General features: G+C 50.8%; 2 protein-coding genes across 11 annotated transcripts in view; one reads left to right on the top strand and one right to left on the bottom strand.

Moving 5' to 3' along the window:
• LOC114604465 (uncharacterized) overlaps positions 1-23965 on the top strand; it is a 44888-nt gene that overhangs the window by 1354 nt on the left and 19569 nt on the right. The gene's annotated exons all lie outside the window — the stretch shown is intronic.
• The window catches only part of DCTN1 (dynactin subunit 1), a 73052-nt gene that overhangs the window by 36788 nt on the left and 12299 nt on the right, over positions 1-23965 (bottom strand). For 5 of the 10 annotated variants that reach the window (XM_028744576.2, XM_077933670.1, XM_028744577.2 and 2 more), the window contains exons 1-5: positions 20125-20390; positions 10558-10806; positions 7515-7593; positions 5690-5721; positions 1708-1728 (exon numbers count right to left, since the gene is read on the bottom strand). In XM_028744576.2, coding sequence (XP_028600409.2) covers positions 1708-1728; positions 5690-5721; positions 7515-7593; positions 10558-10806; positions 20125-20157 — 414 coding nt within the window. In that variant the 5' untranslated portion in view covers positions 20158-20390. Of the gene's footprint in view, positions 1-1707; positions 1729-5689; positions 5722-7514; positions 7594-10557; positions 10807-20124; positions 20391-23965 lie in introns of those variants that run through there. The other 5 variants (XM_077933668.1, XM_077933673.1, XM_077933672.1 and 2 more) reach the window with 5 other exon arrangements.

Genomic DNA, 23965 nt, shown 5'->3' with positions numbered 1-23965 from the left:
GCTCAAGCTTTTCTGTGTCCTGCCAGAAACTAATAGGAGGGCGAGATGGAAAGGAAGCAATCAACAGCAGCTGTGCTACCATGAGAAGCCCCAGCCAGGCTCACCCGGGCAAAAAGCAGCTGGCAGCACCCTTTCAAAGCCCAGGTGAAGCTGGCAGGGGGCAAGGGAGCCCTGGAACAGCCTAGCTCAGGGGCCGCCAGCTGCCCAGACCCAAGTCTTGGCTGATGTTATACTGATGCTTCTTGCTGATTTCGTTCTTGTACGTTGTATAAGTAAAGGTAAAGGTACCCCTGCCCGTACGGGCCAGTCGTGTCCGACTCTAGGGTTGTGCGCCCATCTCACTTAAGAGGCCAGGAGCCAGCGCTGTCTGGAGACACTTCCGGGTCACGTGGCCAGCGTGACGAAGCTGCTCTGGCGAGCCAGCACCAGCGCAGCACACGGAAACACTGTTTACCTTCCCGCTATAAAGTGGTACCTATTTAGCTACTTGCACTTAGGGGTGCTTTCAAACTGCTAGGTGGGCAGGAGCTGGGACCGAAAGACGGGAGCTCACCCCATCGCGGGGATTCGAACCACCGACCATGCGATCGGCAAGTCCTAGGCACTGAGGTTTTACCCACAGCGCCACCTGCGTCCCTCTGTACGTTGTATAGCGCCTCAATATATTCTGATGAAAGTGCGGCTTATAAACATGTGAATTATGTAAAGCAGCGGCTCACAATTTGCTAATTACTGAGGACCCCCTATTTTTCAAAAGCCAAGCCATGAACCCCCTAATGTTGATAACTCTGCAAAGCAATTTTTTGAACAAAATGTGAGGTAGCCCCAATAAGCAAAGGATTTTAGATATACTAAAAAACAGACTAGGGCTGCGTGATATCTGGTTGTCAACATTGTGATGTATCAGTGGCTAAACATTGTGATATTCCAATATATCACCATGTCTGAATTTGGAGGTCAGGCGTGGGGATGAGGGAAGGAGCCATCACAAAAATCAGGCAAGTGGGGGTGGGGTGGGGGGAGGAAGGAGAAGAGTCACCCCCACTGCATGGTTTGAGTGGAAGGGGATGGGGATAGGGGGCACATCAAGTCACCATCAGCGGAGCAGCTAGAGAAGATGCACGTCCACTGTGACTGCTGCTGCTTTCCTGCTGAGAAAAGCTGCTCCGCCTCAGTGCCAGGGGAAAGGAGGTGCCATGGTGCCTTGAAGTGAGGGCAATCAGATGCCCTGGTCTCCCTCAGCTCAGGGAGGGAAGACAGCTCAGATCAGGAGCGTTATCGGCCGAGATCATTGTGCCGTGTCAGCGGTGCCTTGAAGTCAGAGCAATATATTGCTGCTTATTACCGGGTCAAAATTGTTATCGCGGTGTGATTTCAGAACCGATTTTGGCCAATATACTGAAAAATCATACAGTGCTAAAACAGACCATTAAATTTGTGATATTACCATGCAAAAATGACCCTTTAAAAAGTTGGGGGGGAGGCAAGGGATGGGGCTGCGGACCCCCTGAGTGCACTCCACAGACCCCCTAATTGGGAACCACTGATGCAAAGCACTCCAAGCCAACTCATCAGGCGCCAGCCAAGGGAGCAGACATGCAAGGAGGGCACATGCACTTGTGCACAACGGAGGGGGGGCACAGCAGCCCCTGGCGAAACGGTTTCATGCGCGGGTGGGACTCTGTCAAGAGAAAAAAGAGGCACCACCTTTTTAGGTTTCACTCCACGCTGCATGGAAAGAGGATAAAAGATTAGATGTTAGAAAGATACAGGCTGTTATGCACCAAAGGCAAGTGGGAACCAGACTGGGTGCTGCCATAGTGGGGAAAACCTCGCTCAGGGCAACCATCTTGGTTAGGCTCTGTTCAGCAGCACACACAACCCTCCTCCTCCTTCTCACAGCCTCGTTAGCCTCCAGGAGTTCAACCAAGACAGAAAAGCAAGCTTGAGAAACGAGGACGGGGCTGGCCTTTCCCTCCTCACACCCAGGTCCTGGGACACCTTGGGCTCCGGATGGAAGGTGGTTCACACAGCAGTAGCAGAGGTGGGAGGGAAATTATATAATGCCACAACTCAGTCGTGGTGCTGATGCCTGGAAGCAGGACTTAACGTTTCTATCCTGCCTTTCCATTAAAAGCAGGAAGGCAATAGGTGAAAAGTCTCAACAGCAGACCAAACACAGGAGAGTCCGAACCATGTTGACTTTGATATGGAATTCACTGAGGAAAGACTGGTGAGCTCGCAAGCCCATTGAGGACTGCAGCCAGTTTGCTTCATGGAACAATTCTTGTACGGAAGGGCCCCACCTCAAAAGGAGAACAGGGGTCTCCTCGCGGTCGGTTCCACTGGTGTCAGTTTGGAAACCCCAGAGAAAATGGTTGGGACCCCCTGAACGACTGTTGAGCAAAAGACCATTCCCCTCAAAGCAAGAAACCAATTTCAAAATGGCCTCTTCTTCAGCCATGATTATCTACAAATAGAGAACTATTTGCAAGTCACTGAGATGAACATGATACCACAATGCAATACAAGCAGATAATGTAGCCTGCATAACCCTCAAAGGAGATACTCTCGCCAAATACTGCCCTTCCGCCCATTAGACAGCCAAGGACTCTTTTGCAACAGCAGCTCCCAAGATCTCCTGGCTCTGCTGACATCTAGTGGAGCAACAAACAACTCCTGCCCACAGCTCCAAATTCAGCTTGGAACAAGGGATGCAGGCAGACGCCCTTCCGGAAAGGACAGAGGAAAGCGGCCCCGAGACTCAAGTTCCTCATTCTTCTTAGAAAGAAGCCATGGGCACAGCCTTAGACTCAGGACTGGGAAGCAAAACAAAGTCAAGGGAGGAGGCGACTCTCCAAAACAGCAGAGGGTGGGCAAGTTTTATGGAAATGAGGACGGAGATGAAGGCAGTGAGGACACAGCTGGGTGGATGGAAGCCCAAGGGATGACCTGTTCCCTTATGAAGGTTTGAGCTGACATTATTAACATTATTGGCAGCTGACATTATTACTGTGTCCATACCCTTCTATAAAGTTTGGGGCTTGTGGCTAAGAAAATGTCATTTAAGGGGACAGGATGAACTCCAGGACTTGGCCATAGTCCCCAGCTTGAGTCCCTGGGAGTATCTCCTGGTATAACTGGGAAAGAGTCTTCCACGCTGGGAGATCCTGGAGAGAGTTAAGTCCCCTCTTCCTCACCTTTTCTCCAAACTAAAACATGGTGGACGGATTTCATCAGGGGGCACAACCTGGCCAGAGTGGTGAGCAATGTTGGGGGCAGAGTTCTGGATGGAGCTGAGGTGGCCAAGCTGTGCTGGCAGGAGGCCAGCAAGGAAAAGGTTGCAGAAGTCAGGGGGAGAGACGGCACCAGAGTTTTCAGTGAGCGAGTGGAGAGGAAGGGTTGCATTTGATGATGGACTGAATAGGCAGAATAAATGAGAAAGAAATTAAGAAATAATGCCAGTTGCAGATGAGATGGCAGCACTGTGAACGACAATGGAGAGTGAACAGAGAGAAATGAGAAATGAGAAATCCAGGACGTTAATCACATTTATTTAACTAGAAGACCACAAGATTTTTGGTTGCATGTGAATAGTTAGGGAGGGGGTCAGTCAACTAAGTTTTACTCAGGGTAGACCCACTGAAAATTAATGAGCATGACTAACTGAGGTCCTTTAATTTCAGAGGGTGGACTCCAAGTAAAGCTTAGCTGAATATCACCAAGCAACTAAGTTGCTTGGATGTTAGGCTGGTTAACACAAGCTATTTTTGCGACAGCGGAGGGTATGTTAACGTTGGCAGACACATTAAGATTATTCCGTAGTGTTTTTTATTTAAAAAGACTGATGAGCCTCAACTGGGCAACTTAGGCCAGCCATGCCGGGGCAAATCCCGGTAGGCCATCTTGGAAATCGGAAAGGTTGGGACTGGGATGAGCATCTTCCTCCCCAAGCCTCCCATCTCTTCCCACCCAATGTTTTAATATCTCGGAAACCAGGAAAGTGGGCACTGGAGGAAGAGCAGCCTCTGTTGTTGTTGCTGCTGCTGCTGCCCAGCTGGTGCCATGTGAGAAGCGCCTGCAAAGCCCACGACCGCAAACCATCCGCTTCACGCTCCATGCTGCCGGCATCTGTTGGGGCAGGTGGTGCCTTTGGAAGCGCTTTGTTCACTGGGCATGGCGACCCCCCCTTGCAAGGTTGTCAGTAGGAAAAGCCACTTGTGCCCTTGCTCTAAAGAGCTGCCCAGAGGGGCTGGGGCAACCCAGACAGGTGGGTGGGGTCCAAATAATAAAATTACTATTATTTATTCAAGAGAGTCAGGGAGTTTTGGGGGGCAGTAGCGCCAGTTCATGAGACACCCACCCACCCGCCTGCCTACCTCCCTCCTGAGTCAGTGACTGCCCCCCCTCTGGCAGAGCTGCTCCTTCGGCATAACTCTGACCTCCAGCCTGCCCCTCTGCCTTCATCCTCCTCCCTCGTTCCTGGGGCTCAGCAGGTGTGTGTGTGGGGGGGGTAATCTTCCCACTGAACATAACTTAGAAACTGAATGGGAGGGCTTGCAAAACTGAGGGTGAAGCAAATGTTTGGCAACTGACACACTTCTGCCCCACATGAAGGGGAACCCAAGGAAAGGCACCACCAGCCAGCTAACTGCATATGTCCTCTCCATCGGCCTAGAGGAGAGGCAAGTCAGGGGGCTGGACTTGGGCACTTCTGATCCCCACAGAGCGCAGGAACATGAGCGACATGAGTCAACACTAGCTCACACCGCCACGGCTCTTGGGTCCGTATCTCTGACTGCAGGCTGCTGTGCTCCACTATGGCCATGAACCAGGCCCTCCCTTGCAGCTGCAAGTGCCATGTGCTCCCTGACGCATCGCTCGGAACCAGCGACCCAGCAAGCAGCTTGAACCAGCCTCAGACGGAGTCATTTGATCAGCCAACGTGGCAGCCGAGAGGGGCGCATGGTTCCGTGTTGAAGCCGGGACAACACCCCCACTCCCTCATTGCGCAAGCCAACTCATCCCTGTGGCTTGGGCCAAGGTGTGATACTAGAGGGTGCAGCCTGTAACATCTTGCCAGCAAGGCGCCCTGGCCTGCAAACTGCAGGAGCAGTTCCAAGTCCAGGGGTCAGAACTAAGAAGCACGCCTAGGCCTTTTGTGTCTCATCGAGTGTGAGGAAGCCCGGAAGCCCGGTGGCTGTGAGAGAGCCCTCGATTCAGTGCACGTGCAACAAATAAGCAAACCTCTGGACACGCAGCGTCACAGGCTTTGGCGCCCCTGGCAGACAGAGCTGGCTTGCTCCAGCAGACACCCATTTCAGTCAGCAGTTGCAGGACTTTGTGCTCCCAGCCCCTTCTTTTTCGTTCATAAAGCAATTGCTGCCTTTGCAACGGGTGTGATGTGTGCTCTAGTCCCCCATCCCAGCCCTGCCCTTGCGCACATTGAGAGCGAAGCCACAAAACATTCAAGCAGAGCTTTGGTGGCCATCTGTCATGTATGACCCAGGGGAGAATCCTGCACTGGAGGGGGCTGGACCAGGAGGCCCTCAAGATCCATTCCAACGACAATTCTATAATTCTATGAAGTCTCAAGCGTCTGGGTCGAAATTCCCCCCCCCCCCTTCAAACCAAAAGTTAGACGTGGATGGAATGAACTGTTCGCCCATCCCAAGAACAAAGTACTCACCAGCTTGCTGGCTTTGGGACCTTCCGAAGAATCTGGAGGAGAAGAGAAAAGGAAAAGAAGCAAAGCACTCAGAAGAGACTCTGGAAAATGGATTACTCTCCCCGCACCTGTCAAGGCATCAGCAGCAAGTTCCTAAGGGAGGATCTGGATTCCTGAATTTCACCAGGAAGGCAGCTCCCATTTTATACCCTTCAGCTCATTTGTGAGGCAGAGGGGGAAACTCAGGTTCCAAGCACAGGCAAACCAGCATCCACTGAGGCAACGAAGTTAATAATAATAATAATAATAATAATAATAGGTAAAGGTAAAGGGACCCCTGACCATTAGGTCCAGTCGTGACTGACTCTGGGGTTGCGGCGCTCATCTCGCTTTACTGGCTGAGGGAGCTGGCGTACAGGTTCCGGGTCATGTGGCCAGCATGACTAAGCCGCTTCTGGCGAACCAGAGCAGCACACAGAAACGCCGTTTACCTTCCCGCCAGAGCAGTACCTATTTATCTACTTGCACTTCGTGCTTTCGAACTGCTAGGTTGGCAGGAGCAGGGACCAAATAACGGGAGCTCACCCTGTCACGGGGATTTGAACCGCCAACCTTCTGATCGGCAAATCCTAGGCTCTGTGGTTTAACCCACAGCGCCACCTGCGTCCCTAATAACAATAATAGCTGCTATTAAACTTAGTGAACCCCACAATAACTAATAAAGCACAGCCAGTATCCTTCACACGGTTTGTGATGTCCTCTCTCTGCACAGCAATGAACCTGGCGAGTCCCCTTTCATTCCTGATACTGTCCTGTAGTCAATGCGTATCGGTCATTTGCCACTTGTCTTTACTGGATGTGTTCTGTGATACCGGCTGCCTTATTGTGAATGTTAAAAGCTACTTTGGAGACGATACGATGCTTTAATGGCAAACTCAGCTGGCCCTCGCCAATCATTTTGAAGGCGAAACAGGGCCACCCACAAAGAAAACAAAAGGTTCTAGCCTAGCAGGAGGAACCCCAAGATACAAATCAAGTATCCCAAAGGAGCAAAACAGAATGCTTAAAAAAGATGCAGGCTGCTTACTGCTGATGCACTCAGTCAAACAGCCTCACTGTTGGTGATGTTAATGGTACTCTGGACTTGTGGAGAAGGGAGACAAAGTTGGAGTGCAGGGTTTCTAGCAAATCAGCCAGCCAGCCCTGGCATGCCCTCCCAGGGCACTGCAAATCTCAGACCCATGTACCCAGCATGGGACACACCAGCCCATGTTATAGTAGCTCTGAGCTCTGCTGTAGCCTGAATGCTAAGGAAGCCAGAGGCTCCTTTAAAAGAGAGAAGAGAGCTACAGCCAAGCAGAGCCCAGCACGTCCTTTCCATCTGTTTCACGCCTGCACCAAACGTTGCAGCAGCCACCGGTTTCCATGGAAACCCTCTGGCAAAAAGCCATGCCGCTCAGAGTTCCAGGGAGAAAACATTAAGGCCAAGTCCAGAAACTCTGACGCTTCTCACCTGCCGGCCTCACTCCTGCATCCCAACCTTGTAAGACTAACCCAGCCACTTCCTGCATCCTATGCCCTGGTCCTTAAACCGGGACAATCGTCACCTCCCTTCACCTCTGCCTGGTGAAGCCGGCTGCGTTCTCTTTCCCCCCTCTCATCTCCACCTGTTTATCTGGCTTCGCTGACCCGATGGGATCCTCTCTCCACACCCTCTTTAAGCTGCCTGCTGTTCAAATTCAGCTGCCAGAGAAAACAAGGTGCTCCAGCAGGAACCTTGCAAAATCCTGCTTGTCCCTACTATATTCACATGAACAGGCTAGTCAAGGATCACTGAAGTCCCTACCTCTCTTGGGGACCTTCGAAGCGGAAGACTCCGGCGTCTCCGGGGACGTTGTTTCTGCGCCATCGTCAAAAACCTGGATCTGATCAGATTTAACATTTCATATAAATTATTTATTGAAATACTGTCAGGTCACATTTCAGGGTAAGCACCCTCAGCGAGGCAGCTTACAATATATTAAATGCAAAGTGACAAACATAAAATAAAATCAAAATGCAGATTTTAAAACATGGATTGGAAGCAGATAAAATCATATCATTAAAGCTCATGTTAAAATAATTGCAACAGCAGCATCATAAATCCATTTAAAAAGGAAGTTGAATTGGATGGTTTGTCAAAAGCCAGAACTGACAGGGCCTCTCACACTTCAGTAAGCGAAGAGTTTTATTGATTTTTATTTGAAGATTTATGAGCCGCCTTTAAGAGTAAATAACCTCAAGGTGGCGCCTAATATAAAAACACTAATAATACACACAAATATATTAGCACAGATCAAACAAGCAAATAGCTGAGCATTACATAAATACCACCGGTACTGAGAGCATCAAAGTCCAATAAGTAAACCCCTTTGAAAGAAAGCCAGCAAGAAACATTGTTTTTTGAGATCTTTCTGAAAAGCCTGCAGTGCTGCCGTCACAAGGTTCTGGTCCCCAAAGAGCCTGTATGTGATGTGTGGGTTCAGATCTAGTTATGGACTTGGTAAGTGGCCCCCTGGAACCCAGTTGCTGCTTTCTAAAACAAAACCAACATGCCTGGGTTTTATAGACATCTAAGTTCTTCATCTAAAACACACACACCCTTTAGCACCCCAGAACTGCCTGTGGAAAAAGGCTTGAGAATAAAACAGCCACCATGCCTGATGCAATAGCGCAGCCTCCCCATCTCTCGGGGGCCCTTGTCTACTGGCAGAAGAGAAAACACCTCCCAATTTACACCCATTGCTTCCCCCTCCCTGGGCTGCTGAAAGTTTTTACCAGTCTTCCATGCCCAGTGGCTCCCTGCCCTGCATGTACATCAAGCATACATGACCTGTAGCCCTGTTGAGGGAAGCTTTTAATGTTTGATGTATTACTGTATTTTAATATTTGGTTGGAAGCCGCCCAGAGTGGCTGGGGAAGCCCGGCCAGATGGGCGGGGTATAAATAATATATAATGATGGTGATGGTGACGATGACGATGACTGGTGGATTCTCTTCCCTTGGTCAACACCAGCACCACTCCAGAATTTTACAGGTATAAGAATGGGAATTGCTCCTTCTGACATTTTTCTTCTACTGAGCCCTCAGTCTTGTAAGTAAGTTTAGGATTTCCCTTTAAGATTGTCAGGTATAGACTCTTTAGGAAGCAAACTCTTGTGGTTGGTTTTTCCATTTCTACTGCTACATATCTGACTTTCCCTTATCCCTAGTCTTAATAGTTTGGAACTTTGGGTTTGGCTATATAATTCAGGCATCGCAAAGATTCTCCCTTTGTGTGCCAGGCAGCTTTTTTTCTGTGCTGGCAACACCCTTTGAGCAAGGGGAGTGGAAGGGGAAAACTCCCTCCGTGATTACTGGGGAGTGAGCTGGCCATTTCCCCAAGCTGAATATTATTAACCCACCGCTCTTGGGAGACCCACTCATTCGGGAGCAAAGGGGCACAGAGAGGCGGAGGCAGCAATGAGGAAGGGGAAGGGTTTCAGGCTGGCCCCTCCCTTGGTTCAACCTGCTAGTGCTGACCCCCTCCTGCAAGTGAAACAAGGGTAGAGAAGGGGGTCCTTATTCAAGGACTTGTTCTTATTCAGCCCTGCATATTGGGGCAAACTCCCTTCCGCCCCCCACACCAAAACACACAGAGCAGGGGACACCGCAAAGGCCTGGCCAACTGCCCCAGCCTTCCTGTTCACCCTCACTGGTTAATTCGTGCCCAAGAGCATGTGCAGATTATGTCACACGAAACAGCTTCCAAATAGATACCCAGCATTTGGTTCACCCTGCGCAACCTGTCAACTTGACCACTAACTGGGGCACGGAGGAATGCGAAGGAGAGAGCAGCCCAACCTGGCCAGAGCCACATCTTTCTGCATCTTTGCTTCCCATCACCAGGAAGAAGCTGGACCTGAAGCAGCAGCAGCAGCAACCAGCTCCAGCTGCCAACAAGATTGCCATAGCAACAGATCTGTCAAGCAGCACCAGAAAATTCAGGGAGGAAATGAGAGAGAGGAAGCCCCAGTAGCCAGGCCTCCAGAAGGAAGGCCCAACTGCTCCAGGCAGAGGGCTTGGGCACAACTAAGGGCAGGAGAACAGGAGCCTCAAGGAGAGCATCTTCTGCACAACACACACCAAAATGGGCACGAGCTGCAATGGGGGGATTGTGCCCCACATCACTTGCCATCTGGGTTTCCCAGCTCAAGCACGAAACCATCTTGGGCTACCAAGACTGAAGTCAACCAGGACCAGACGGCACTGGGACAGAATCCTTAAGACATAAGCCAAGGCCAGCAGAAGAATAGAGGAGCCAGGTTACCTCAAGCTCCCCGACTAGGAACCCCCCACAACCCCCCTATCTGATCTGTGGGGGAATCAGGACTGTTCAGCAAGTGCCATGGGCATGTCCCACTCTGCTCACTTCCTCTCCAGAGGAAGGAAGGGCGTGCGTGACAGAGCCAGCAGAATTAATCGGAGCTTGAAAAGCACATGGCGTTAAAATAGCAGGGAAGAATAACATTACTCTAAGTTCTGCTCTATATAACCACCCTTAGTGCCTCAGGACCAAGGGGGCAGTGAGTGGGGTGGGAAGGGGTGGGCTTCGGAGGCTTTGTGGGCACCAAGGGAAGGCCTGAAGGGCACCAAGTGGGTGCCTCCTATTTTAGGAGACTCACGAGGGCACCAGAAAGGGTAAAACCGCAGTTGGTGCTTGGAAACGGCTGGTGCACCTTAAAGGGGGAGAGAGACACTCTCCCTATCAAGCGTGTTGAACAGAACTTCTTTCCTGACCAACACAAGCACTGACTGATCTCGGTAACACCCAGCCTTGCCGCCAGGCGGCTGCTCAAGAGGAAGCTTACCTGCGACTGTCGCACAAAGATGCCGTGGTTCTCCTCGCAGGTGAAGTACTTTCTGCCCTGCACCATGCCATCGTTCTTGCCTTTCGCTTCGTCCAGGATGACGCCCACCCACTTCCCGGTGGCAAAGAGCGTGGCACCCACATAGGCCACCGTCCCACGGTACCCTTTCCCGATGACTTCCACCCGAGAGCCCACTTTCAGGGGCTTGCCGCTCACTTCCACGCTCATCCTGGCGCTGGCGCTCGACGCCTGGGGAAATAAACAGGGAGAAGCCAAGGGTCAGTTGACAACGGCAACGAGGCTCTTCAAGGCGAATCTGGACCCAAAGCATTGTTCAGTGCCACAAAGGAGAAATCCTCCTCCTCCTCTCTACACACGCGAAGACAAAGGAGGCCAGTCACAGAGTTTCTTCATAGATTTGAAATAAACGTTGAAGAGGGCAAAGGGCTGCTTACTCTTACAGTAGGACCAGAAACAAGGGAGATGAGCTGCTGGAAAACAGATCCAGGCGAATATGGGGGCGGACTTCTGAAATCCTCCAGAGTGGGATGTGCTGCAAAGGGGAGCTGTGCAATCTGGCTCCTTTCAAGAGAAGACTGCACAGGACTAGGACGCACAGGTGTGGACCCTCTCCCCCCCACACACATTTTTTCTTAAAAAGCCTCAAGTAGAAGGGGGCTGCCACATGAGTCTGCTGAATGCTTCTGGTTCTATGGAAGCTGACTCACTGGCAGCCCAAAAGAAAGCCAGAGGTGTTAAATGGAGGCAATAGCAAGAATCTTTTCCAAGCCCCTTCAAATCGCTTCCAACTTCTGCCAGAGCAAAATGAAGATGGGAAGCGGCCTCTCAGCAATGCATGGTCCTTTCGCTAGAAATGCACCCAGTGGCAGCGTGTGGCCCAGTCCCTCTCTCTTTGGGAGCCAGAGCATTCCAAGAACTGCTGCGAGACAGCTTATATATGTCAGAAAATTTATACACCCCTTGATGGGAGAAAACCTCAAAGCAGTTTACAGAAAAGATAAAACAATAAAATCATCAATAAAGAAATTCACAACAGTAATTTAAAATCTACAATATAAGGTTTTACTAAACAAAAATGTTTTCAGCAGGTGCTGAAAAGAGAACAGCAAAGGTGCCTTCCAGATATCAACAGGCAGGGAGTTCCAAAGTGCAGGTGCTGCCACACTTAAGAGATCCATTTCCTACAACTGTGGAATGGGCATTATGTGGCACCGATAACAGTGCCAGTTCAGCAGATCAAAGCAGTTGAGTTGGCATATATAGGGGGCAAGGTGATCTTGCAGGTAAACCAGTCCCAAATTGTTAAGGGCTTTATATACAAATAGAAACACCCTGAACCTGGCCCGGGGGCAAATTGGCAACCAATCTCTTGCCTTTTAAGGCTTTCTGCCACTTGAAGAACATCCTCTTCCTCCTCCAGTAATGCTACCTGCAAGATGAGAAGTGGCCTCTCCAGGCAGAAAGGCTCAGTCTGGGATATGAAAGTCTGATGGTTTGAGCATCCGTAAAAAGGAAAAGCTCTGTGGATCAGTCTTTAAGAGACCAAGTGCCTGGATCTGTGTCTTCCTCTCCCTCCTGCTGGGAAACATCTACAGCTTTGGCTATTCATCAGTACTGTTCTGAAGTCTAGGCTATGTGCAACCAGCCTGTTTTGCCAGCATGGAACCCTATTGGGGATGGTGTGTTCACAATGAAAGTACAGCGAGTCTGAAGAGGGGACTATCACCTGCGGCACCGCCCCACGGAGCAGACTAACAGCACACAGCCAGGAATCCCACGGCTTGACACCTGGGCGCAGATCTTGTAACAGCCTCACTCCCTTCCCAGTCCACTCCCCTTGTATATTACAGTGGATGCGCAGGTTGCAAACGTGATCCGTGCAGAATGCACATTCACAACCCACAGCGTTCGCAACCCGCGCATGCGCAACCGCCGAAACCCAGAAGTAACCCATTCCAGTAATTCCAGGTTTTGGTGGTCCGTAACCCGAAAAAACACAACCTGAAGTGGCTGTAACCCGAGGTATGACTGTATTAAGAAAAAACACCTTTTAATCAAATCCTCCTAGATGTGCTTCTTCCCAGAATCACAGGAAGGTGTTTTCTTCTAATGCATGCAGTGCATGGTTACCGCAGCTCAAGAAATCCACTGGAAAAACTGCCATAGGACCAGCCCTGAATCCACAACCCACAGAGATAGCTCAGCTACCGAGAACAGAGCTGACCTGTCCTGGCACATCTATTCCACAACTATTGCCTCTGCAACTGCAATTCTAGTCATACCCAGTTGCTCAGCGTGCTGGCCAAGGCTCAGCGGCCCAGCCTGCCCGATTCCTGGCCAGCGTGACTATACCAGAGTGCCATGGTCACATTGCACTTGGAGAAGGAGCCAGAGATCCTGGGCCAACAGTTTGAAGCATTTCACCTAGGACTCTTCACGAAGCACCAAAATGCAAGATGCAGTTTTTGCCACAGACATGGAAACTGACATGTGAAGTCAGCCAGTCAGGGCTGTGATGGGAAGCAGCATCCCAAGTGCCCTGTTTGCCTGTTAAGGAAGGCCTGGTCGCCTTCCCAGAACAGCTGCCCCCAACACAGTTTCGCCTCCAATAGGCCACCCCTAACAAGACGCAGGCTTTCTGGTTTGCCTGCCTTCCTAGGAAAACTGCTGATGGGTTAAATTCACAGTTGGCCTGAGAAATGCAGGGAGAGACCTGCAAGTGACTCAGTCTAAGGCACCAGGAGGCTTCCTGCACAAAATGGAAGCAATGCAAGGACAGCACCCAAATGATGGAAAACAAGACCAAGTGAAGGCCGGCTTTTTAAAAAAAAACCTCTTCATAGACGAGTAAGAATGTTCTGCTTTTGAAGGGTGGGTTGCAGAAAAGAGAACACTACTTACAGAAGGTTTTGGAAGACGATGCGTGTAAGATAACAAACTTGGTGGGGAGGGGAAACTTGTTGAAACTTGTTTTAAAAATGCAGCAATGCAGCTGCCCTGTTAAAGGCTCACTTCCAAACTGCAGGTTCGTGAGCTGAAAGCTTGAAAAAGCAAGAAATTAGTCCACTTAAAATCAATAACTACTTTCCCGAAGCAGACAGCTGCAGACACCCAGCACATGCCCCACAACAGGCCCCAAGAGGGGAGGGGCCACAGTTGTTCTCCCTCCTTAAAATAAAGGGGGGGGCTGGTTTTGCAGAGTGATGGGTCTGGCAGCAGTTTGGCTAAGGTGGAAATGCAATTGCACCAGGGCAGGGAGACGTGCTCTTCCCACCAGGCAGTGTGATGGAAGGCACACTTAAAGGATTAAATGCTGGGCAGGAGAAAGAAAAAGCCACCCTCTCTTTACAGGCTCAAAGAGGAGAGGAAGGCTTTTCTTGCCTTTTAAGTGAATTCCCACCCCTGTTCTCTGCTCACACTTAGTTCCAGGGCACGCAGCACCACCTGTACCGGAATTGTTTTAAGATGCTGTTATTGTTTTATCTTTTGTGCTTGCCGCTGCGGGCTCCTTTGGGAGAAGCTTGGAATATACATTTATTTATTTTATTTAACAAAGTGTATATGCCGCTTGATTGAAAGAAAACCACAAATATGAAATAAAACATTGAAATCATCTGTAAAAACAGTCTGTTCCAAAGAAGATTGAAATTCATCAGTGGCTAAAAAGAGATTAAATACATGTCATAACAACAGAACCGCCAGCACCCTGGGCGTTCTAGCCAAGGAATGCCATCGTCCCTGCAGTCTAGTGAGTGAGATGCCATTGGTCCCTTTACTCATCCTTCGCCTGAGATTCCTAAAGAAGTTAGGTATCTGGCTATGGCGACACATCCATGCCTTAGTTGCCTCATGGCTGATCTACTGCAGTGTTCTCTCTGCCTGGGGCTGCTTTTGAGAGGTGTCTGTGAACTTCAGCTTCTCCAGGATGCTATGGCCAAGCTTTCCATGTTGGGGAGCATCTCTCTCTCTCTGACCAAACAACCTCGCTTGTTTCCAGGCCCAATTCAACGAATCTGCTTGGAACCAGGATGAACAAGGGCTGCCTTTTCACACTTTCACTCTTCATTATGGAGCTTCTTTGCTCTTTAAGCTCTTCAATGGCTGAGCTGTGTTTGGTTGAGATGCTAAAGAGGTCCTCTGCTATGGAAATGTTCCCACAGAGGCCTATCCTGATGCTTCTCCATCAGAGGAGCAGGAATTCAGCAGGGCAAGCTACTAAGTTTTAATTTCCCTGGCGTTTTAGTCTGCACTGCTTTGTCCTCCGTATTTGCCATTTAATTATTACAAGAAAGAAGATTCTAGCTTAACATCAGGAAGAACTGACAGTAATAGCTCTTCAGCTCTTCAGCTCTTCAGCTCTTCAGCAGTGGTGCAGACTCCCTCAGAAGGTGGTATCGACTCTCCTTCCTTGAAGGCTTTTAAGGAGAGGCTGGATGGCCATCTGTCATGGATGGTTTAGTTGCTATTCCTGAATTGCAGGGGGTTGGACTAGATGACCCCTGGGGTGCCTTCCAGCACTACAGTTCTATGATAACTGTATTTTATTACTAGCCCCCTTGATGATTTTAAACTGAAAAGTAATTAATAACAAAATGAGCCATACATTTTGGCAGAATACAGCTCAGGAGACAAACAAAAGTAAAAAAACCGAGCTCTGCAGAAGCAGCTGTGCCTGTGAGAAACAGGACTGAGCCAGCACACTATGGCTGCTGCTTCCACCCGTGGGCCGTGGGGCTCCTGGAATAACAGGCAGCAGCTCCTGCCCAACGGGGCCAGTGGAGGATCCTGGGAACACGACTGAAGAGCAGCTTTTGCAGCTCTCTCACAAGGATGCCTTTTATTCCACCAGCCACTGGCAGCACCCACCAGAAAACAAGCAAGTTCCGAAAGGAGGATAATCTGGAAGGAAGGAGGAAAACCAAGAGAGCTGGGCTTGCTAGAGAGAAAAACCCTCAAGGCAGCCCAGCTAAGGCGAGTGCAAGGCAAGGAGAGATAGAGGAAGCCCACTTCCACATTCAGATGGACAAAATGATTTGGACCTCCTCAGGGAATATTATTCAGGTATCATTTTGGATGAGGCAATCCTAGCATCTGCCCAACTTGAAGAGATGCGTGGTAGGGTGAACAAGCTGTCAGACTCCATCAGCATGTCTAAATATCTCCCAGAAATTACGCAGGCGTATTAGGAGGCCGGGTGGCGCTGTGGGTAAAACCTCAGTGCCTAGGACTTGCCGATCGTATGGTCGGCGGTTTGAATCCCCGCGGCGGGGTGAGCTCCCGTCATTCGGTCCCAGCTCCTGCCCACCTAGCAGTTCGAAAGCACCCCTAAGTGCAAGTAGATAAATAGGTACTACTTTATAGCGGGAAGGTAAACGGCGTTTCCGTGTGCTGCGCTGGTGCTGGCTCGCCAGAACAGCTTCGTCACACTGGCCACGTGACCTGGAAGTGTCTTCGGACAGCGCTGGCTTCCGGCCTCTTAAGCGAGATGAGCACGCAACCCCAGAGTCGGTCACGACTGGCTCGTATGGGCAGGGGTACCTTTACCTTTACCTTTATTAGGAGGCCAGGCACCATGAACTGCACAGGAGGTAGGGAACTCAATTTGGGAACCCACATTAACGTGTCTAGAGAAAACACAAGGATGCCTCAAAGCACATGGCAGTGGATACAATAAGGTGCCCTCCAGCAGTGGGAATGAGAGAGGGGTTCAACAGAACTGCCAATCACAGGACCTGCCACCTACCACAGAATCAGAGCACCATCCCTCAGATGAGCCAGAGAACCTGTCACTAGCCTGCCTGCTCACAGCAGGGTGTGTGGAATTTAGAAAAGAACAGCCAGGACCCCAGCTTGGGCTCTAGATCCCCTCTACCTGGCAAGTTACACTCATGTTTTAAGGAACAGAGTCTTCTCACTGGCTGCCCTGGTTTAAAGGAATGAGCTCCTGGAGGAGGTATGTTCAGGGCTCTCCCTCCTGGGCTTTTTAGGCACCTCTCTCAGGCTCACTTGTTCACAACAGCCTTTGGGCAGATGGCAGAAAGCTAGATATTTTTTATTTAAATCATCTCTATGCCGCTTCAGTTTACAACCTGTCATTAATAAACAGGACATTGCAAGCACTAGAGGTACAAATGCAATAATAAACTATATTTAAAGCAGCATTATTAACAGAAAAGCATGATAATCTCTCAAAGAAAAACGTGACAAATGAAAATCAGGTACAAAAATACAATAGAAACTTCATATATAAAGATCATTAACGAAAGAAATTCAGTACAACCTAAGTTGCACCAACAGCTCCTTTCCCCTCAAAAGTCCTCTATAACATGTTTTATGCTGCCATACTTGCTGTTTAACTTTGAGCGATTTAAGCTTCTTGCATTTTTAATATAATGTTTAATCTCACCCTAGCCTTTTCCACAAGTGTTCAAGGCAACTGAACCCTTGTGAAAAAGACAGAAAGTCCTTATATAAATACATAAAAATGAGTGGGACTCCAGTGTCGCTCTGTGAAACTGAAATCTGGAAGATTCTGACCTTCTCTTGGCAAAATCCTGAGGCTTGACTCACAATGAGTGCCTGTCCTTGGCTGCAGAAGCTCCCTGCCTTCTCCACTTCAGAGCGGGGTTCCTTCTCTAGGGCTGTCAATGCAGACACTTCCTCAAACATGCAAATCACATTAGTATTTCTGAAACACGCAGGCACGAGCCTCTGCCATTAAAGTTCATTCTCACTGTGAAAAATAACCATTTTTCTCACTGTGAAAAATAACCATCTTCCACACCAATTGAGCATCGCCTGCTTTGCTTGAAGGTAAAGTGCTGTAGCTGCCTTCTTGGTTCATTATCACAGGCTTCCTTCTTCCCCACTCCCAGAAACTGGAGTTAGTTTCTGACTCCACAACAGCTCAAACACCAGAGGAGAAGGCTATTTGTGGCCTCCTCCAAGAGTCTCTTTGAAGTACAAATCCAAAGTCTGAGGAAGGCCTTCAGCTCCACAGCCTGCCCTGCCACCCACCCACCCCTCCAACAAGAAGAGCCAAGGGTGCAGGATTCAAAGCATCTCCCGCCTCTAATTTAAGACATGGACAGACTCATCTGGAAGGAGGAGAAGAAGCAAAGCTCCCTTTGCACCAAGCCTCATTATCAACAGCCATGTAATACTTAGAGAACTGCCATCTTCCCTCCTCACCAAAGGAGGAGATTACTCAAGGATTAATAACCGACTTGTCACCCAGTGACAGAATGGGGGTGGTTGCTGTCTCATCAAAGGCGATCGGAGCGGCACAGATGATCTGTTGCTCTCAAACGAAAAAGCGAACCAGCCAGAGCTGGTGTCTGTGTGGCAGAAACCCTCGCTCTGCTCAAGGACCAGGCTGCCCCTGACATGCGCTTGGCCTGGGTTTTAGAAAAGGGGAGCAAGGCAGTGTGAAAGGAAGGACAAGGTGATGGGTGCGGGGAGGCTCCAAGGAGCTCACGAGCAGAACAAAGGGTGCCCAGCCCTCCAGGGAGGAGCGCAAAACTGAAAGCCCACAGGAAAACTATTTTCCATGTCAGCCAAAGAATGCAGAAGAGCCAGAAAGTCTAAACTGCCTTGTGCCCCCAATGTCCCAAAGTGCAGCCACCAATCCTGGTACAACTTAAAACCAGAGAGCTGGTGCAGCTCTGTGGAGAAGCAAACAGCAGCAGCTGCTGCTGCAGACCACTCGAGCCAACAAGCCAAGCCACATTCTACAACCACTAGCAAGGCACATTCAGTGCAGGACCAACATGGGGTACCGAGTCAGGTCACGTGTCCATTGAGTTCAGCACCGTGTGAAAGGAACGACAACAGCTCTCCAGGATCCCAGGCAGGAGTCTGGGAATGATGGGGATTGAACCCTGAACCCCTGCACTCAAACATATGTTCTAGCACTGCACTAAGACCCTTCCCCAACCAGCCGGCATCAAGTCCTGCAGATGCTTAAGAGGGGACCCCGGTGGCAAGGCACGCAACACACAAGTTGAAGGCCTTTCCTTTCAACAAGCCCACAATGGACCTTGTCTCTGGCAAGAGACTGACCCAGTTTGGGTTTATGGGGGCAGGAGAGGATTCCAAACCTGGAAGACTATAAAAATCACAGCCCAGGCAGCTGATACATCCCCCAGAGGCTGTGCTTGAAAGAACGCAACAGCACCCTCAGTGCATCAGACCCAGAGGCCTCCTGACCGACTGCCCTGCTCAAGAGGCAGCCAACATGAAACTTCAGTCCCTGCCAGCCCCTTTCAGAGATGGAAGAGGAAGGACAGGGGAAGGCAAGCAACAAACCCCTGCAGAACCACAAGCTCACTTCTCAGACACCAGAGCCTGGAGGGCAAACATTTTGCACTCCCGACTGTCAGCTGAGCGCCAAAGACAACGCCTTCCACCCGCTTTGGGGCCTCCGCGGAAACTAGCCAGGGTAGCTGCAGAGGAGCCGAAGGACAAAGTGGCCTGGCCACCAGTGAAGGGCCACAGCTGAAAGGTAGACCATCTGCCTTGCATGAAGAAGGTCCCAGGCTCAATCTCCAAAGGCATCTCTCTGGGTAGGGCGGGAAAGGCTCCCTGCCTGAAACCCTGGAGAGCCCCTGCTGCCAGTCAGTGCTGGGGCTGACGGACCAACGGTCGGACTTGGTATAAGGCAGTTTCCTATGTTCCAACGAAGAACCAGCGAGAAGCAGCGGCAAGAAAGGCCTCCCTGGGAATTGCCCATGCTTCCTTCCAGGGGAGCCACAGAACGGCCTTCTCTCCTTCCAGGGCTTGCAAAGGTGAAGGAAGACACAAAGGTGGCCACTCAGCACTCCCAAAGCACCTTAAGCAACACCAGGCTCTTGGCCCAGAAGCAAGGATGCTCAAACGCACTGCCTGAGCAGCCCCACATCTTGTGTGTCACTTCAGCCCTCCCTGGGGGTCAGGCAGGGCAGGGTGGGCGCAGAAAGAGAGCAAGAACAAAATGACAAAGGGGGGAAAACTCCAGAGAAAGGCCCCATTGTGAGGCTGGTTCCAAGTTGCGGAGTCTGCAGCTGATGCCCAAACTGCAATATGGTGGAAGAGGGGGCTCTCAAAGACCGTCCGGAAAGGAGTGGGGAGGGATAAAGGAGGGGGTGTAGGTGGGAGCAAGTGGTTGCTGGGGTGGGGAGGGGGGGAGAAGGGGAAAGGAGCCCAGAAGCTTTGCATTCGAGAGCCCTGGGAAAACTCACCATCACCAGCGGCTCAGCTGACACCTCCTTACAGTATCAGCAGCAAATAACAGCGGCCCACCTCCATCGAAAGGGCTTGGCTAGCAGGGAAATTCAGCCAACAACCCAGCTTTCCTCAACATACATGGCATGGAGGCAGAATTCATGGCAGGGAACCGGCAAAGGAAACACACACACACACACACACACACTCACTCTCTCTTTCTCCCCATCCAGACCATCTGCAGGCTCCCCTCGCAACAGATTGCATCCAGAGATACTGTACCTACAGGGGCACAGAGCGCAGCCCAGGCGTGGAGCGGCCAATGGCTGCCCATGTGTCACTTACCCGGCTGTACGTGTGCCTCTTGGTCTGGGCCATGCTGATGTTCTTCCTCCCAGCTTTAATGATCTCTGAAAAGGCTGCTCTCAGCTCATGGCAGGGGGCTCACCAGGGCGGATCCTGCCCCTTCCTATGTTGCAGAGGAGGCTTCCATGCCCACGCCCTGAGCCACCCTCTCCCTCCAGCCACACAGGGAGAAAAGAGCCCTTTTGCTGACAGAGAGGCGTCTTTAAGCCTCCAACACACAAAAATCCAGCCCAGCTGATGGAGACTCACTCTGCAGTGCTGCTCCAGACTCTTGTCACAGATTCTGTCAGCCCACTGGGTCCTAATGCTAGACCGTGTTTGCTCTCAGAAAGGAAGAGCAAGACGCTTGGTGAGGCGAAGGTCGCACAGCACACCAGCCCAGAGGCAAGTCACGGGCTGAGCCCCACTTTGGTCCTCTCTGTCTGGAATAGTCTGGGGAACAGCCCTACGTGACACAAAACGTGCCCTCAGCTATACCACTTGGAGCTCTGCCTGTCCTGATCACCCATGCGCACCCCCTCCCCATCGCTGGCTCCCAGAAGTGCATTTAGGCCACCTCCCCTGGGCCTTTTTTCCTGCTGAAGTGGAAAGAGAGTAAGAGGAGGGAAAGCAGAGAAGAGTAACCAGTAGCAGCAGCAGCAGCCTCCCTGCTAGCCAAGGCTCCCCATCAGATCTCAGGCAAGACGGCAACAAAGACCCATCTCAACTGCTCCACTGCCTGACACAGCCACACAGGGTGGACGGCGAGGGGCAGGCAGCTCAAGAGTTAACCACGACTTGCTCCGAAATCAATCAGTCTCCTTCCCCTAGACCATCTGCCTCATGACATCCCAGGCTACCTGGGAGAGGGAGGCAGCAGGTAGTAACTGGAGATTCTGGCAGGACCAGATTCCATCTGCTGCTAACATCCTAAGGAGCCAACATCCTCTGAAACTGGCCGTGCAAAGCGTCTCAGGGCTCCATTAGGTGGACCTAAACAGCAAACACATTCCGCCAGGCCTGCCTTAGTGAGGGTCCTCTTTCAAATGTCCTGTATAGAAGCAAGGGCCCGGCTGCTGAACATCAGAACACCAGGAGGTGCTTCCAAGAGTAGGGCAGCAGTTTCTAAAAAACACTGCTCTATACTTAGGCTGCTGCTCCTCTCCGTCTCCTTTGCTGCCGCCTCCTCTAGTTCCACCTCCAGGCCTTCTGCCATGCTGCTCCTGGTGCGTGGAATCGTTTATCACCCCCAGCTCGGCTCCTGGACCATCCCTGAGCAGTGCTCCTCTGCTACCACCTGACTCTTCCATACCTACTGCTGGCCAATAAATCCATAAACCAAACAATCCATTCCCTGCTCAGCAGTGTCAGCACCACCTGAGAAACAGCTGAGGAGAGGGGGGTAGGGACAATTGTTGCCCAGTGGCAGAGCCCATGCTTTGGATGCCAGAAGGTCTCTGTTTTGATTCCTGATGTCTCCAGGAACTTGCCTTATACTGTGTCAGGAAATGCAGTACTATGCTGACCAGCTCTCCAGGGTTTTGAAGAGGATGCCATTCCCAGCCCTACCTGGAGGCGCTCTGGGTGAAGCCTGGGACCTTCCAAAGCTCAGCCACCGAGCTAAAGCCCTTCAGTGGCTGGGAAAGATTCCTGCTCAAAACGCTGGAGAGCTGATGCTGTGAAGAAGACGGGCACCTGGCGGGTGAACTTAGCTGACTTTCAGGTTTCCTTTGCCCAGGAGTGCAGCCTATGGACTGATTAAATCTGCATATAATTATTACAAATGAATAGGCAACCGTTTTGTTTTTAAGATTATGCCCCAGCACTACCTTAAGAAGACTCTCCCCTCTCACGTGTCAGAGCAGGAGCGAATGCCTCTTACCGGGTGCCAACTTTGCCTGTTAAAAATAACCATTGTTGTTCTTGCGGCTGCTTTCAAATCTTCTGCCCAATTGATCATGTGGAGACTTATTTATCAATTAACGTGACTGATGACTGGACTGATCAGCACCCCTGTTCAAAACAACAAACTTCCAAGAGTTGGCAGATCCAGAAGAAACCCCAAGGCCTCAGATTCACGCAATGCCCCCTATAAGGGGTGGGGGAAAGGAGGCGCAGGGCATCCTTGGGCACACTGGCAATTCCTCTTAATAGCTCAACAGCACACTTGGCCAGGAAGCGCTTCAATAATCTTTTATGACACAAGGTGATATTTTTGAACATCTTGAGCTGATAAAATCAATGTGGTAGTTTCCCCTACAGTACTTAACATAAGAATGCACCTGAGGTTACTCTGGGAGGCAACCACAATGTCTACAGAAACTTCCATCCATCATACATGCCCACAGAGTCTGACAATCGACTCATGTGATTTATTTCTCTCTCCACATGAAATGATTACATAAGCACAACAAAGAAGAACTGTGAGGAGGGCCGGCCCATGCAGGGGCAAGGGGAGGTGATCACCTCGGGTGGCAGGATCCACAGGGGCAGCAGATCCTGAGGTAGATCTTTATCCCCACCGCCTTGCTCCTGAAGCGGATCTTCACTCAGCCCTCCTCCCCTCGCCAATGGGGGGAGCATTTTGGGGTTCACCTCAGGGGCCAAAATGTCTTGGGCTGGAGCTGACGATGAGATCAGTGTTGCTATTATTATTATTATTAATAATAATAATAAATGGCTCCCAATTCATACTTTCTCTGACACCACATTCCCCATCTCTTTACTCTCAACCCAGTCCTTGTCAAAATCTTGCAAACTCCATCCTTTCATCTACAGTGGACGCTCGGGTTGTGAACGTGATCCGTGTGGGATGCACATTCACAACCCGCAGCGTTCGCAACCCACATCTGCGCATACACAGGTTGCAATTCGGCGCTTCTGTGCATGTGCAAAGTGCAATTTACCACTTCTGCACATGCACGACCACCAAAACCAGGAAGTAACCCGTTCCAGTACTTCCGGGTTTCGGTGGTCCGTAACCCAAAAAAACCCAACCTGAAGCATCTATAACCTGAGGTATGACTGTACTGCACAGTATACTTATATAAAGTCTTGTCGTTAACATTCTGAATGCTACAGAAAGAAGAAAACACCAACGCATGCAATGCCATCAGACCTGGTTGCAACCGGAAACCCGCAAAGCACCTAAACGGTCTCCTTTGAATGTCTGCTACCTCCTCCCCCACTCCATCTTAAAATTCTTACCCGGCAGAGACAGGGATGGCTTGAACGTCAGTCTTTCTCTCCACAGCCGCCCTTCCCCACTTATCATCTATTCTAGCTTGATGAAGAGTTCTGGGGAACGCAAAAGCTTGCACACTATTTTGTGACATTTTGATAAACTTTAAACCCTGATACATACTTATGGGCCAACACAGTACCTTTATGACTCAGCCGTTTAAAATATCTCTGTTGTTTTGTACAAGCCTAAAAAGCTCTGCCTTATTTGATCATCTAACCCAGTGTTTCCCAACCGGTGTTCCGCGGCACACCAGTGTGCCGTGAGACCTTGCCTGGTGTGCCGTGGGAGGGAGGCGGGAGAGGCGGGGCGGCCCCGTGCTTCGCGCAGCTGTCCGCAAGCCTTGGGCGCCTGGGGGAACTCCACCCCCCGGCGCGCAAGGCTTGCAGGCGGCAGCCTGCAGCGCGGAGCGCGGGGCGCCCTTTGGAGGACGCCCCGTGCTTCGCGCAGCTGTCCACAAGCCTTGGGCGCCTGGGGGAACTCCCCCCCCCCGGCGCGCAAGGCTTGCGGGCGGCAGCCTGCAGCGCGGAGCGCGGGGCGCCCTTTGGAGGACGCCCCGTGCTTCGCGCAGCTGTCCGCAAGCCTTGGGCGCCTGGGGGA

This window comes from Podarcis muralis, chromosome 9 (assembly GCF_964188315.1).
Source record: "Podarcis muralis chromosome 9, rPodMur119.hap1.1, whole genome shotgun sequence".
Lineage (NCBI taxonomy): Eukaryota > Metazoa > Chordata > Lepidosauria > Squamata > Lacertidae > Podarcis > Podarcis muralis.
Note: the sequence above shows the minus strand (reverse complement) of the source record. Positions and strands in the feature narration are given on the sequence as shown.